Raw genomic sequence first — 16834 nt, 5'->3', positions numbered from 1 at the left:
GTCAAAGAAAACAAGTAGTCTAATTGTTAGTACATTCTGTAAAACTTGATAGCTCAGTCGATAAAGAATCTGCCTGCAGTGTGGGAGAGCTGCGTTCGATCCTTGGGGTTGGGAAGATCCCCTGGAGGAGGTCATGGCAACCCACTCCAGTATTCTTGTCTGGAGAATCCCCATGGACAGAGGAGCCTGGCAGTCTGCAGTTCATGGGGTCTCAAAGAGTTGGACAGGACTGAGTGACTAAGCACAGCACAGCTGTAAAACAATTGTTTAAAGAGGTCTCTGTGTGAAAAACTCAGCAGTGATTGGTTTTTTCCTTCTTAGCATTTTGAGAAGAGAGGTGAAAGAATAGGCAAAATATGTAAAGTGCTTATTATAGAAGATTCTACTTTTGTGAAACAAACATAGGGAAATGTCAAAAGGGAGTCCTCCATTATAATTGCTGTAACTATGAAGACTTTTCAGTTTATCACATTTAGAATGTAAATTTTTATGACACACATGTATTTTACACCCTAAGTGAAAGACTTAAATGTAAATAATGTATTGGCCTTGCATTTGAGCCAAGGAGACTAAAACCATTTTATCCACATTTTCTGACTCCTAGGTCTCTCTGAATTAGGGTATGTGTGTGCCAGGTATTAGTAGTATTATTCCTTCTTTTGAGACTGAAAAAAAAAGAAAAAGGTCCAGCCACATTAAAAAAAAATTTATGTTAGTTGTTACTTTATAATGTAATAGTACAAGTTTGAGACATTTTACAATTAGCTTGCTTTTGAATGTTACTTACATGTATTTGATTTTGTTCCTAAATTTTATTATGTTTTTATTACATCTGTTCTTACTGGGTCAGCAGTTAATTGGTGCCTCAGTTAACACCATTTGGATTAAGCTTTTCTGAATAGTAATAGAAATTACAAGTAATAATGTCTAAAAAGTATCAGTTATTACAGCAAGCAATTATATAATGACATTTCTAAAGGTCTTTACTTCTCATTTTTGTTGATTTTATTTATTAAGTTCCAAGCATTGTACTTTCACAAACTAATCCTAAGACAGTACTTTAAATTTTTGTGCAGAGCTTTAAAGTTTACAAAAGCAGGTCTTATATATTCAATTATTATGTATTGGTATAGACCATAACCACATGAAAATAGATTAGATATATTAGATATGATTAATTCTTAACATTTCTTAAAGTAATCTTAATTGTATGCATATCAGTTCAATTAAGTTATTTTAGATTATTACTAAATACCAAATATTTTAGGTGCTCAAGAAATTGAATCCACAAAATACTTGTATTTTCAAAGACACATACACTATTATTTCTGTTGAGGGGAAAAACAAGACTCAAACAATAGAGTCCCAGCTTACTTCTACTTGTATAAATCAAGTTATTTAAATGAATGAATTGTGTATGCTGACCTGTTCTACCAATGTGCTACTGGGGATGTATGAAAAAAAGATGTGCATGGTGGTGGAAGTAGAAAGAGGCATAAAGCGTATTGGAAAACTACCAAATGTCCCCTGCAAATGGGCCCTATTCAGAATCAGTAAGCGTATGATGAGTGAAGTGGTTTTGAATATCGCCTTTAGATTCCATGCTGTTACAAGGCCAGCCCTGAACATGGCAACTCTTATTTCCACACACAGTACCTCTTCACTCTCAATTTAACCCCAAAATCTGATGAACCCATTACTCCATACTTGATTTCATGGAACAAGGAGTAGATATAGTTACAAATGATCAATCACAAGCCGTGAACCAAAGCAGCAAGGCATTAACAATTCACACCATTTCGGTCCACTTGCTCAAGCAGAAGATGTGCCAGCATATTTAATGCACAGCTACTTCGTTCAGTTTAAGAAAAGACATGACTCAGGCTGCATTTTCAAAACAGAGGAGACTTCCTAAGATTTCATACTTCCAAGCCCCAGTGTCACCATTCACCCACATACCAACAATTAAAATAACCAGGTGTTCCATAAAGGTCACAATGTCTGAATTAAATTTTACCCGGGTAAAACCAATACGACCTATGAAATTCTCTGCTCCCCCCCCCAAATACATCCTTGTTCTGTTTGATCCTATCATACAAATCAATGTCTCTTACAGCAAGCAGTATTGTAACACTGTAGACCCCACAGGCAATATGCCGTCAGTTTAATAGGATCACTGAAAAACTAAAGCAGCTGTGAAAGATTGCTCTAAGTATAGCAATCGTGTGCTTGTCATTTTGTTCAGTGGAGGAAAAATCCAAATTTGGGTAGGCATTGGTATTTAAGAAAACAACTGCTAAATCTTTTCTCATGAGTACCTTGGGGACAATAATATTTGACATATAGCATGTAAACAAAAGTACACAGCAGCTGTTGGTTTGGTTTTGTTTGAATAAAAATATACTGATGTAAATCATTCAAAGTATGCCCTCCATCATTCAATCTTCCCAGCAGACCATGCTTTTGAGTGGCATCTTCTGGTTGTTCTTGGACCAGGAGCTTTCCAGCTATTACATAAAGCTGGATAACGAGCAGTAAAACATATACATACCTTGGCACTAGCTCAGACTCCCTCCAGGCCTGCTTCCTGGATGGGAAGCTGTCAGTTCTGAGTATCTTTTAAGAACTCACCTTGCATCATACAAAAAAGAGTTTTTAGATCAACTTTCTTAACAAACATTTTCAATTGAATTAATGGGAAATTTCCAAATGATGTCCTGCTAACAATAGTGAGTATTTTTGAGAACTGAGATCTGAAATTTCCTGCCAAGTAGCATATAATAGTTTTTCTATGGGTAAGTATGCTTTGGGCACTGTCTTTTTTTTTTTCACAGTCTCAGGTACTCTGACTGAAATGTGAAACTTATAATTCTGGATATTTAATTGGCATGAATTTTAATTTTTAATTGGAAGCAAGCTACTAAAGCACTTATTTCCAATGCTTTTTGAAAATATATTGATTGAAAAAAATCCTCTTTTTAGCTTTCTACAGTAGATTCAAATGGAATGTGCCAAGTGTCTCTTTAAATGTCAGGTGTTGCTTTTGGAGAGAGACATATATTCCCTAGGTATAGAAATTGACAGGACATTCCAGTCTGTGTCTTCGTAGTAAGGTTTATCTGTAGAGGAATTTTTGGCTCCTTGTCAAAAATTCTTGTACTGTGTCCATCATGAATCCAAATAAGCTCAAGCTTCTTATCTGTGATATATAGGTCCTCTTGAAGGTTGAACAGTTTCGTTTCTCATGAATAGCTTATGAACTCATAGTGTTTGGAGTTCTTAGAAGGAATTACCCTTATTATTTAAAATAGCTATTTTGACCTTAATCTAATATTTTATTGCTCTGTTATTTAAGTTTTATTGTGTGCCTTTTCCCATAGTAGCATGATTAAGGATTTTCCAGGACTTTTAAAATATCCAGCTCTGGTCTTCTCCTGGCTGTGTGTGTGTGTGTGTGTGTGTGTGTGTGTGTGATGTGTACTCAGCCATGTCCGAATCTGTGACCTCATGGACTGTAGCCTGCCAGTCTCCTCTGTCCATGGAATTTTCCAAGCAAGAATACTGAAGTGGGTTGCCATTTCCTACTTCAGGGGATCTTCCTGACCCAAGGATCGAACCCATGTCTCTTGCATCTCTTACATAAGCAGGTGGATTCTTTACCATTGTGCCACCTGGGAAGCCCTTTCTCCTGGCTAGTTAATGCTTCATTGCCAAAATTGTATTGTTTTTCTTCTATGTTTATTTTCTTCTTTAGTGTTCAAGATCATTTTATAAGAGAGTTTAAAATAAAACTATTGTACATACTTTAATTATGCTTTAAAATTCTGGTATATTTGTATTTATTAAATTTTCATTTGGTCACAGAAAGTTACAGATTCACAATGATTATGTACAGTTGTACTCATGATCTTAAAAGTTACCTAAAAGACTGCCCACAGTATATCCAAACGTGCTATTTATTTATCCAGTAGATAGTTATTGGGTGCTGCTTTTATCAAATTGAAAAACACCATGCCTTCAAACTCCAAAGTTTTTGTGATTTACTGGAGAATGAAAGTAGTGAGTGGAGAATATGAGGACCAATGCAAATCAATAAAGGAAAAATAAAATATAAACAATGGTCTGGGAAAGGTAGAGGATAGAACAATTTAACAACTCGGGAAATTTTGCCAGAGGAAATGACAATTCCTATGAGCCTTGGAAGACAAGGATATATTAACAGGTGGGAAAAATGGGGGGAAGAAATGCAAGGGAAATAGAATAGCATGTTAATAGCTATGAAATTAATATAGCTACTACTTTTAATCATATGACCCATTTACTCATAATACTTAGTACTTGCTCTGAGCAGTGAAGTTACTCCTTTTGACCACATGATCTATTTACCCAACATCTTCAACTCCACACATATTGAAATTGGATTAATTTAAATTTGCTTATAGTCATGACTTGAGAATAAATGGATAAATAAAATGGATAACAAATGGATAAATATCATCCATATATATTCACCTTTACAGTGATGGAAATGATCCCAACTGAATGATCACATTTGACTGATTATACTTATTGATAGATTTAAGGAATGGTTAATTTCCAAATCATGTATCTAATAAAAATGTTGAGGACTTGTTTAATAGAATTATTGAAATTACAGGAAAGCAAGATTCTGTAAAGGAGCAGAGAGGTTGAACACTTGTAATAAAGGCCTCAAATGTAAGAAGAAATGCTATGTTATTCATTTCTTGCTATGCGCACAAATATATATTAAAGAAATACAGGATAATATGAGCCAGCTACCTTCTTGAACGAGGTCATATTTCTAAGTAGAATTCGAAAGAGAAACTCATGGTTTACATACAAAATAATATCCCAGAGTTCATTCCTGGGAAAGACATATTTTTTCATTGAGTGTCTATAATGGGCTTTGCTAGCTCATAGCAACATGTAGGATTATGCTCTTTCCAGTGTTGAAAAGTGTCTATTGTCCTTTCTAAATCAGTGCCCTTATTTCCTGCACATCTATATGCAATAGTCCTCTTTAATAGAATGAAGTTTTGCTTCAGAAACAGAGAAAGAAGAACTGAACATAAAAGAGTTAAAACCATTGGTTAAGAACAGATATGAGTTTTTGGTATAGACTATTACGAATATCCACTAAAATACTTAATAAATAATTCTCATATTAAAATCTATGGTTGGGGTTGAAAAGTCAACTTTCTCTTTTTTAAAAAATTAATTATTCTATTATATTTCAAAACTATCATCTTAGGCCAAGTCTTCTATTTTAGGGAGAGTTCTCTTATTTGAACTGATTAATAAGTTTTATTTTTCCAATATATTAGGCTTATTTATACTTCCTTTCTAAGTGCTTAGGCATATCATTTTCTTATGTTTTCTGTACCTTCCTAGTTAGTGGAAACATTGTTTGTTCTTGGGGTGTGCTTTGTCTTCCTTTTCAAGAAGATCATCAAAGTTACTAGTTTGCAGCTTCCAAAAAGAAAAGAGCCTTCTAATCCCCAGTTCAGAGGCTAACCTTTATTAGCGCTCTTGTGGTTATAATGAGGACCCTGCTTCCAGCAGGGAGATTCTGGAATACTGAACAGATTATTCAACAAGTTCAGAGCAGATTCTGAAGTCCCTTATAAAACCTGCTTGTGAATACTGCTTTCTTTGCTTTGCTATTTCTGGTTTCCATAGTATTCCTAATTACATAAATCATGTGGAGCATGGGAGCTCTTTTCCATCCTATATCAACTCTGACACTGCTTACATTTTGATATAATTTGTATTTTTTCATAAGCTGTATTTTTTTTCTTAAATTCTCATGGAAGGTAAAACCCTGAAAAAAATGTATAGAATTTTGTGTTAGAAAATATATTAAATTCTTCTTTGGAATCCTTTGGGCTGACATAAAGAATTTGAAAGTTACTTTGTGAAAAGCATGGATGAATAAAGCTATAAAGACTAGAGAATGTGATAAAGTGTTCTTAGATTTAAATTCAAGATTAGATCTTGGATGTAAATCGTTCAAGTTTATTATTTGCTTATTGGATTACTTAAAATTGTTTTTCAATTTAACAGCTATTTATGTAATGCCTTTCCATGTACAAAAACTGTACTAGGTTCAATGGGTGCATCAATTAAAAGTTTACAAATTAAAATTCAACACATAGTAATATATGAATTTGTAGCTAACTGAAAGCTTTGATGATTCTTAAACTGGGTTTCTTTAGGAAAAATTATAAGCCAAGTTGAAGAGTTAAAATTCTATAAATAAGTTCACTTCTCTTTTTATTTCTTTAGTAATACATATGACCTAATATATTTCTTTTAAAGTTTGAGATAACTGTAGTGATCAAACTTATAGAGAAGAGCAATTGCCTCAGAAGGATAATAGTTTTGATATGTGAATTTCAGGAATTAGTTTCTCAGGCTGGGGAATGAATTTCATGCACACATCTAAAGATTCTAAATAATCATTGGGTCATGATTTCTTTTAACTTTATTTATAGTAATCTTAGAAAATCTTAAACTCTATTTACAACATTTCCTTTAGTGATGAATATGTTAGAAAGAATTTTAATTGCACTTTGGTAGAGAGCTGCAGAACTTAGTGCCATAAAAGGCATAACTTTTTTACTAAGAGCAAAAATCAGCAGAATACCAGTAGCAAAGGCCATTTGCATAACTCAGCCACTCTGCAGCTCAGCTGAACCTAATTGTAATTCAATTTCCAGATTGCTATGCTAGGCCTCTCTGCATAAAATATGCAACGTATAACATAACCAATGGCACGGACCTATTTTCTTTGCTGGTGATCAATCCAATTTCTTTTCCAGTAGAAGTATGTATTAGAATAAGGTCGCCAAGCCATATAGTTATTTAGTATGTTTATGTAATGTCACATGCATACACTTAAAGGCAAAGTTAAAAAAATGATATCCTTTCATATTTCTGGACTCTCAAGTGTGCCTAAGATTTTTAAAGTTTCTTTAGTTTTGGCATTTCAGTGGGAAATTAAATCTTGAAAAATGTTAGCTAGCTGCTGTGTTATTTGCCTATTTTACACTAGAAAGATTTTATAAGCTAATTGGGTGAAAAAGTGTATAAACATGTCTGTCAAGTCCATATGGATGTTGCAATACAGGCCCACAAGTAAATATCTTCTATCTGTTTACAAACCGTGTACTGGAATAGCATCCCTAAATCTTTGACCAGCTTATGTCCCAGAAGCTTAAAAACAAAAGGTATGTATGATAAAATGCTTGCTTAAGATTCTCCCCCTTATTTTTAAACAGCCTCACCACTCTGTTGTATGGGTTATTTAAGCGATGGCAGTGAAAAGACTTGAATAGGATGGTTTATCAAGGTGTGGATTATATTTTATGAATAATTCCCAGATGTGATGTTTTAGTTATATAGACTCCTCTATGGGAAGCTATATACCGAAACAACATGGATCGTACAATTTTATCAGGACAATGCAAGTAGATTTCAGCAAGGTTGGTTCCAACTCATCTGTGATAAATGAGAAGATAAGGCAATCAGTGCACACCATGACACTCTGTGCAGCTAGTTAGGCACACTTCAGAACTATTCAGGTGTGCTTACAAAGCTTATGAGTCTTGCATGGGGGGGTGTCTCAATATAAATACATCCTTCATGGTGACCACTAGTAATGCAGGAATTGCCTCTCTAAGACTTAACCCAGGTCAGATATAAATAATAGATGTTAAGAGTTAGCTCTGGCACTGGGGCTGTGTTCCAGGCAGTGTATTTCGTTTGGGTCAAAAGAATTTATTTTCCCTTATTTTCTCGTATAGTTCCTCTGCTTGAAAAATGCCTGCAAAATTCCATCACACCTTTACGGGGACCAGTTTGGGTCTCTAAGGGAGAAGGTTTCAGCCCCTCAGGAGCTAAGATGTACATCCAAGGAGTTCTTTTGGCCTTGTACCAACGATTAAAGTCTGCAAAAAAATATTCTAAACAGGTGAGTCATCCCTCTTTAAAAACTGCTTTATTGTATGTTTTAAAATGTACTTGGTTGTATAGAGGCAATGATTGGCATCATGTCATAAAAGAACTGTGACATGTATTTCGTGAGCTTAGTGCCCGTTAGGGAGCCAAAATGCTTCTTCTGTAATCTCAAAGACAACAATAATGGGGCTAATTGTATCTATCTTTTGGTGTGGGATGTCATTTGTGTCATCTTTCCTTGCTGCATACTGTGCAAAACTAAAGCAACTCCTTATGTGGAAATTCTATAGACAGTTACTTTAAATAAGAAAATGAATAGCTCTTATAGCATCTGAAGTTTTAAATGACCTCCCCCTTCTGTTTTTTCTAGTATGAAATCATACTTAATGTTGTAGAAGATGGGCTAAAACATAACCAGTCATATTCTGGGAGATGAAATTGTGAATTAACTTCGTTGAGTAACTTACTTCATTTATACTTGTTTCACTTGTATATTTCCAGGCCTGCAAGTATAGAAATAATGTCTTTGAAGTAGTTTAAACTAGAGTTTGTCCTTTGATTTCTAAATATCTATTTTATAATTGTGAAACAGAAAGAGAAAGAGAGATAAAGATTGAGAGAGTGAGAGAGAGTGTGCGTGTGGATGTGTGTGTGTGTGATGGGAGAAGGGGTATGTGTATGAAAACTTTGACATTTTTGCAACTACTTAGAAAGACTTTGATTTATCTTAAAGTAGAATTCCTATTATAGAGCTGAATGATTTTTGCTGTTTATAAAATGAAACTCAATTTGACACAATTTTTGCATCTTCTTTGCACTTGGTCTTAAAAAATTGGGCATGCATTTTACCACACTAAATAAGGGGTAGGGTTTACATTTCTAACTGGGAGTTTCCAGTTTAGAACTGGGTGCGTTATCTCAAACCACAGGCTGCTGAAAAATGAATATTTTGAAGGCATCATGCTATTATTCTCTGTATGCAGGGGGAGGGGAGGTGGGAATGGTAGTCTTAGTGTTCACACAGCACCTCCTGCTGTCTGGTTAGGAAAAGAACAGCTTGTATTGACTGGAAGAAATTCTTGAACTAAGGTATCCAGAACTAGCAAGAGACATCTTCCCGTGAGAAAGTTGCATTCTCAAAACATGATTGGTTTCCTAGTTAATTAATGTCAGTGTATCCAGAAAGGGTATTAATAATTATCATAGATAAAGCTGTTTACAATAAAAATATGAAAAATAAAAATACAAACTTATTTTTAACATTCTTTATTAAGCTAATATCATATATAAAAACTGATATAAAATATATTTTTTCAGACTAAATTATTTTAACAGAAATATTATTTCATTTTTAAGATACAATAATATACAATAATTACCAATTTAATTACAATCATGTATTTGTTATTAAACAGTTTGATCCTACTAATTTGACAGTTTAAAATTATTTAAAGTTAAGAAAGCCTGAGACAATTCTCCAGTGCCATAAAAGCACCATTTAAATCAAATAGTAAGAAACTCGAACATTTTCTAAGTTTTATTAAAAGTGAGGATGTTAGGGATAAGAAAAAGCTCAGAAAGTAGTTGTGGCATATTTATTTTTTCTTCCATTGTTCTAAACATTTAAAATTTAAATAGATATGAACAGTTGTACTGGATTGAAGAGGTCTTTGTATTGTGAGAAAATAATGCTTTAAGAATTACTGTTTGATTTTGAAAATTTCCTTATGATTCAAGATTGATGAAAAATACATTTAATGAAAATAAATATTAAATGTAAATGTGAAAAATTAACATTTTTAGTGCCTCTAAATGTCTGATCACTTGAAATTGTTTATGTCATCAACATTATGACTTTCAACATTATGCCAAATTTAGGGATATTTTAAAAATCTAGGCTCTTTGCCATTTCCAACTAAACCTTTTTACTTTGCTCAGTTGTAAAAACTAAGTTTTTCACTCAAATTTTAATACTTTCACTCAAGTTTTGATATGATACTTGGTTAAGTTTTGTTTTATAATATACAATTTATGACTTAATTTAAAATTATCTGTAGTGCTCAAAAAAGTCACTATAGTGGTATTGTTATCATGTCATCAGTGGTTATGTTTTACGCCTGGCAATAGCTTTATTTTTAAGATTTCTTAGCAAATATCCCTCTTAGCATTAATGAACTTTATCTGAATTGCATTTACTTCATTTGACATTAGGGATAGACCTTTTTATTTAGTTTTATATAAGACTGTGTTTGGTAAAATGGAGATGGATGCTTTACAAAGCTTATAAATTATAGAATTATATGACCTCTTGATATCATTTCCATTTATTCCTCTTCTGAGATCATATATAAAAACAACGGCATTGTTTTGCCAGGATTCCGTCAAAAGATTGTAGATGTTAAATAGATGTTTTGGAATTCCCCAAGGAAATTTCTTTTAAATAAGTTGTGATAATAGAGATAGCTTTAAAAGAAAAGTCAGAGCTACTGGTTTTATGTTTACGAACTTATTCACGTTTCAGTTTTTAACTTTAACTTGGGTATTACAAGCATGCAACTGAATTAAGCCCACTACATTAGTATGGTCTTAAAAATATACTGATTCGAGTACATAAACTGAGATATTATAGTTAGGACAGCATAAAGTCACTTAGTCTTACATTTATCACGTTTATTTCCTTAAAAGTGGAAACACTTTAGAAATTGCTCAGAGCTAAGCAGAATCTATTTAATTGGTAATCTTTGAAGTAGCCTAAACGCTTTCCTATGAAATGCAGTTAACACTTTCAGCGACAGGGTCCGTTCCATCTCATTAGCATTCTTGTTATGTAGTGGTGCTGTTGGTGGGGGTGTTGAAGTAGGAATGCCATTGTGTGGAGTTCCAGTGTTTGGGGACAAACACTGCTGTGGAAGGAACGTGTGAAAAGGCCACAGTCCTGTCAGTGAATGAGGAAGGCTGTGCTTTCTGTGTGCTTCAAGCAGGGAAGCTGTCACTCATAGGCCTAACACAGCTAAACAGAGGCCAAAACACAAGCCTGCACTACCTTTTAAAATGATATTAGTGATTTTTAAACATGATCTTCTTTATTTATGATCCTCCATAGAGCTTTTAGTCGCTGTCAGTAAACAAAATATATGTCAGTCTGTTCAGCAGCAGTCAAGGTCTATAAAAGTCCATGGAACTGAGCCAGGAGGCTATATAAATAATGCTTTGGATTGGTTGATCTTAAGTATGAATGTGATTTTTGAGAAATGTATATTTCTGGAAATGTCTTCCCACTTTTGATACTCCTTTGATTTTTTTCCCCCCAAGCAATCAAATTCCTGGAGACTTTTACATCATGGATGCATAGCACTCTTCTTTTAAAACATGGTTTTTAAAGGAGCTCATAATCATACAGTTTTAATCATTTAAAGTGGCTCACAGTGTAGTTTAACAGGTGTTATAAGTTGCATAGTCATTTCTGAAATTGAGAGAGACAAAGGAAATGAGTACCTAACTGTAATACCTTAACAACCAACATCTTAATTGTGAAGAAAATCATAGTCCCTGTGGTAGTTAAGACATGAAATTTGAAGGAATGTTTAGTATTACTTATTTTCAGCACTTTGGAAAGAAATGATCACCTTTGAAAGTGAGTTTTAGCTTTTTTGATAGCTTCACAAAAATAAACAGAAAAAAAATCCTCAAGTGTTTCTTAAAATTTGAGATATGTGTAACTTTGGCAATATATTGAAAAAAAAATGGCAACTTTATTATTTGTATCTGAAATTCCAAGGAAATGTTTGATTTCTGTAATTTTAATTTGAAAATATATAGTTGGGCTATTTTTAATAGATCATTGCTTAATGAAGTTTGTTGAAAACTGTAATTTTTGCCTGAGTGATTTTTTGTGTGTATGTATATGGTCCTTTTTGTTTATTAATTTAAGCTAAGTACTTTTTTGAATGCTGTTATATTCTAATGTTCCATATTTGATGTGTTAGGTTTAAAAATCTCAGACACTAAATTTCTACGTCAAAAATTAGGTTTTATTTTTTAAGCTGGAGCAGTACTGTAACTTTATTTTGTGGACATATAATTAGATGAGGAAATGATCATCTAGTATCAGCATATATTGGTTTTGTAGTTTCAAACTGAAAAGTATTTTATTGTTACATTAAACTAACTTCTACCAGAGCACTTACATTTGTTAAAAAAAAATTCCCAGGTTAATGTTGGTTCACTTTACCCACGCATTTCAGTAAGTTTGATACTTAGATATAAAAGCGATTCTATTCAGAAAAGATTCAGTTCAAAACATGATTGAATTGCATTAGTGCTGATTTTGTTTATTGCAAAAAGTATCTTTAAGGAATCTTTTAATTTCCCGTAAAAGAAGTGTTGAGAGTTTGTCTTTTCAGATCTGTGTTGTAGGTTAATTAAAGTCAATTTATTGGTCCTAACATTATTGAAGGAAAAACTATTCCTATTTCATTTTCTATATATACTTTTTTCTTAGTATACCAGCTACTTTTTTTCCTAGTTTCTTTGAGAGATAATTGACATCTAACATTGTGTAAGTTTCAGGTATACAATGTAATGATTTTATACACATATATAGTGAAATGATCACCACAGTTGGATTAGTTAACACCTCTCCCACTTCACATAATTAACATATTTGTGTGTGTGTGTGGTGAGAACATTCAATATCTATTCTCTTAGCAACTTTTCAATATATAGTACAGTATTGTTAGCCATAGTACATTAGATCTCCATTTACCTATATATTAAAAATTGAGCTCTTTTCTTGATTAACATTGCCTGGAGCAATACCCCAGATATTTCAGTTTTGAACTTCTTGATGTCCTTTGAAACCGTGGAACAAAGTCTGTAATATATGAACAAATTTACTATTAAAAACATTAAAATAACATTATAAATGTTTCAAAATGAAAACTACTACTGGTGGTTCTGATATGTAATTTTTTAGACTACTAGCTTGTTTGTAGATGTGAGTGATTGCTGATCTTTTCCCCCCCTGAAACCAAGCTGCGTTCTAGTTACTTGAAGTATTTTAAGAACCTTAAACTTGTGTCTTTTTCTAAGTGTCATGCTTTGAGCAGGCCTAACATCAGTTAAATGAAGTGAAAATTGCATTCTTGTCTTGATAGAGATGAAAATGGATTTCTGGTCATGAAATAGATGTAGTTGTCACTTTTTAAAAAAGGTGTCAGCAGTTTGCTTCAGCAAGTAAGGTGCCAATTCAGTATGGCAGTAAACTTGTGATCTGAGCAATCAATAAAATGCTTCAATAACTTCTGCTTCATTACACTTATAATAAGAGGCTATAGATCCATGGCACATAAAATGTTGATAAAGAGAGTATGTGGGGACCGACTGTGACAATTTTCTTCAAAGTACAGTAGGTGCAATATTGCCATCTAGAGTTTGTGCATAGGTAATTATTGCAGAGAGGGTGGAAAACTGACAATAGGATAAAACAAGAAATGATATTGAATACTTTTTTTTCCATCCTTTGTCCATGACACATTTATTTTCATGAAACATTTCATTTGATTCCCCCTAAAACTGTTCAGGAAAAATTTTTTCAAATCTATATTTTTCTCTAATTGTCTTAGAATTATACTACCAAATGTCAAATATATATCTTTGGCTCAAAATTGAACTTTTTTGTTTTTTTTTTTGTTTTTTTTTTTCTGTGAAAACTCTTTATTAAATAATTTTCTTTGGAAAAATTAGAGTTAAAGATTTTTCTTTTTTATAAGATAATTCAATTATGTGAAAGCAACTTTATTGACATCTCAGTTGAATACCTTTCAATTAAAAATATTATCTTTATTAATAGTAAACACTCCTTAAAAAATTGAGAGCCAACTTAGTTAAAATTGGAATTTAAAATAACTATATTAAAAAACTATATAAGAAAATAAACTCTCCTGCTTATGTGCTTTTGAACATTTTAATTAACTGTAAGTTCCATTTGGGGATTGTTTAAAATATGTCTTCATCTTTGAATAAGCACTTTAAGAAGTATTAGTTATCACTTTATTTTTCTTATTAATTAAAAAATTATTTAATTTTATAATATTTTTTGAATGAGCTAATTTGAAAAATACATTTTGAACCTAAGCATTACTGAGGACTGAGAATGCTTGCTTCATAACAGAAACATTTTTTGAGTCTGCATTTCAGTGTTTATGATGCTTAGTATAAACTTAATATAGTAGTAAAGGGCTTCCCTGATAGCTCAATTGGTAAAGAATCTGCCTGAAATGTAGGAGACCCCGGTTCAATTACTGGCTTGGGAAGATCCTCTGGAGTAAGAGAAAGGCTACCCACTCCAGTATTCTGGCCTGGGTCGCAAAGAGTCGGACACGACTGAGCGACTTTCACTTTCATTTTCAATACAGTGTTGATGACTTAATAAGGAAAGTTAATCTTGAAAAATTATTTTTATCCTCCCATTTATCTGTTTTTAATTTGAATAGATAACTTGTATAAGCTTATTGACCTCGACCGTCAGATTTCCATAAGGAAAGTAATTTGACATTAATATATTAGTAATGCATTTTTCTGATATTATACTATTTAGGTATTTTCTGTTCTCATATATCTATGTATGATTGACTTCTAGAATTGTAAAAAATAAAAGTGATTATAACATTACTTTATTTCCCTTTTGTGATGAAAATTTTATCCTCAAACATTCTAATATTTTATTTTCTCTACTTATATTTAAGTTAAAACCAACTCCTTATGATGAACTCTATTTTGAGATTTTACTCATACTGAATAGAAAATGTTGCATCTTAAAACCTCCAAATAAGTATAGAATTGTTCTGGTAAATTAGGTGAGAGGAAACCTGACAAATTTTCTTTAAATTACTCAACCACCTACAGGTATTACTGCCTGTGACTCTTCTGAAATGAGAATAAATTTTACAGAGTTACAGCAGCAAAGTGAAAGAGTGTGTTTGATAGATTCCCTGAACAGTTTCAACACCCACAGGTATTATTTGTAAGAAAACAATCATGCCGAGTCTTCAGCTGGTTAGAGAGGGCACAGCATTCTATCTTCACCTGACATCCTATCTGTTCCGTCAGCAGCCTGGGCTGCCTGCCTGCCGCCCCCTCCTCCTGGAACAATAAAGCTCACTGAGAGGTTTGTGTGAATGGACAAGAATATGAATTCTTTTTCCTTGAAGAACTAAGGCATATTCTTAGGGGAGAGGAAAACCAAATATCTTGAGGATTGACTAGTATTTCCTATTTTCTATTAAATCCCATCAATGTTGTGAGTGATTGATAGTTTAAGTCTTTGATTATTAAGTCTGACTACTGATTGATAAAAGAGAGACTCTTAAGTGTAAGCATGTTGGAAATAGTTGCTTTGCTTTATTTTGTTAAGAGACATGTAATGGTTTTCTCTCACCTGATGTTAATAGCGAAGCTTGAATAAACCTCATTCCTAACAACATAATATTGATTATGAAATAACATAATTCATTATTTGTTTATATTTTATACATATAACAGCAGCTGAAAATGAGTATAACATGAATTTATTGTTCTCTTCAGTCAACTCTTCTCATTAACTCTGTCATAAAATTAATTTTACATAATTTCCTTAAAAAATTAGTATCCTGTTTCATTTAAAAAGGATTTCAAGTTCCTAAGAAAGCCAATCAGGAATGGAAAAAGAATAGAGCAAGACTCCATTCATCAACACTTAATATATATCACTAGGAAATACATGTTGAAAGTATCAGAGAACAGAGTGATAGTATCAATAAAAGGCGCTCGAAGGGTCCTAGTGTTCTGGCTTCCGCAAGCCACAGGTGAGTTATATCTTCCAGAGCTGTACTGCCAGCTGTCCTCATGTGGTTACCATAACCACATCTTCACTGAAAATTCTATTGGACAGTTCTGTGCTTGGAGGAAGAAATTCACCCTAGATATCCTAATTATACTTCTGACATTGGTTTCCATGTCTCATGACTAACAAAATAACAAAGGATCTTTTAACATGATCTGGTTTTAATTCAGTATTGGGTAGACAAGGTAATCAAGTTTTCACAAAACAAAATCGCGAAACACACACACACACTTTCTCTCTCCTAGATCACAGTCTATTCACCATCTAACCACCAGATGGACACCTTTAGGGCTTTCAGTGTCTCTTAGGATCCTTATGATTCTGGCAGCCACTGAATTAATCCTGTTTGGTGAGAAAAGATTACCTTTCTTCCCCTATGCACCCCTGCCCCTCAAAAATAGAGAGCCAAAGAAGGCAAACTCAAATGATGAAGTATTGAATACTTCTTATGTGCTCAGTCTGTTAGTCAGTGTTGAAGATACAGGAAAACTATCCCAGATCTTGCCCTACAGTTCAGTTCAGTTCAGTTGCTCAGTCGTGTCTGACTCTTTGTGACCACATGGACTACAGCATGCCAGGCTTCCCTGTCCGTCACCAACTCCTGGAGCTTACTGAAACTCACGTCCATTGAGTCAGTGATGCCGTCCAACCACCTCATCCTCTGTCGTCCCCTTCTCCTCCTGCCTTCAATCTTTCCCAGCATCAGGGTCTTTTAAATGAGTTGGTTCTTTGCATCAGGTGGCCAAAGTGTTGGAGTTTCAGCTTCAACATCAGTCCTTCCAGTGAATATTCAAGACTGATTTCCTTTAGGATGGACTGGTTGGATTTCCTTGCAGTCCAAGGGAGTCTCAAGAGTCTTCTCCAACATCACACTTCAAAAGAATCAATTCTTCGGCGCTTAGCTTTCTTTATAGTCCAATTCTCACATCAATACATAACTACTGGAAAAGCCATAGCTTTGACTAGATGGAC

The 16834-nt window shown here is 33.4% G+C and overlaps 1 protein-coding gene across 2 annotated transcripts in view; it reads left to right on the top strand.

Annotated features, from left to right (window-relative positions):
* DCDC1 (doublecortin domain containing 1) overlaps positions 1–16834 on the top strand; it is a 476813-nt gene that overhangs the window by 110758 nt on the left and 349221 nt on the right. For both annotated transcript variants that reach the window (XM_060400033.1, XM_042233308.2), the window contains exon 8: positions 7827–7993. In XM_060400033.1, coding sequence (XP_060256016.1) covers positions 7827–7993 — 167 coding nt within the window. The remainder of the gene's footprint in view (positions 1–7826; positions 7994–16834) is intronic.

The sequence above is a fragment of the Ovis aries genome, chromosome 15 (assembly GCF_016772045.2).
Source record: "Ovis aries strain OAR_USU_Benz2616 breed Rambouillet chromosome 15, ARS-UI_Ramb_v3.0, whole genome shotgun sequence".
Taxonomy (NCBI): Eukaryota; Metazoa; Chordata; class Mammalia; order Artiodactyla; family Bovidae; genus Ovis; species Ovis aries.
This window is presented reverse-complemented; position numbering and strand designations above follow the sequence as displayed.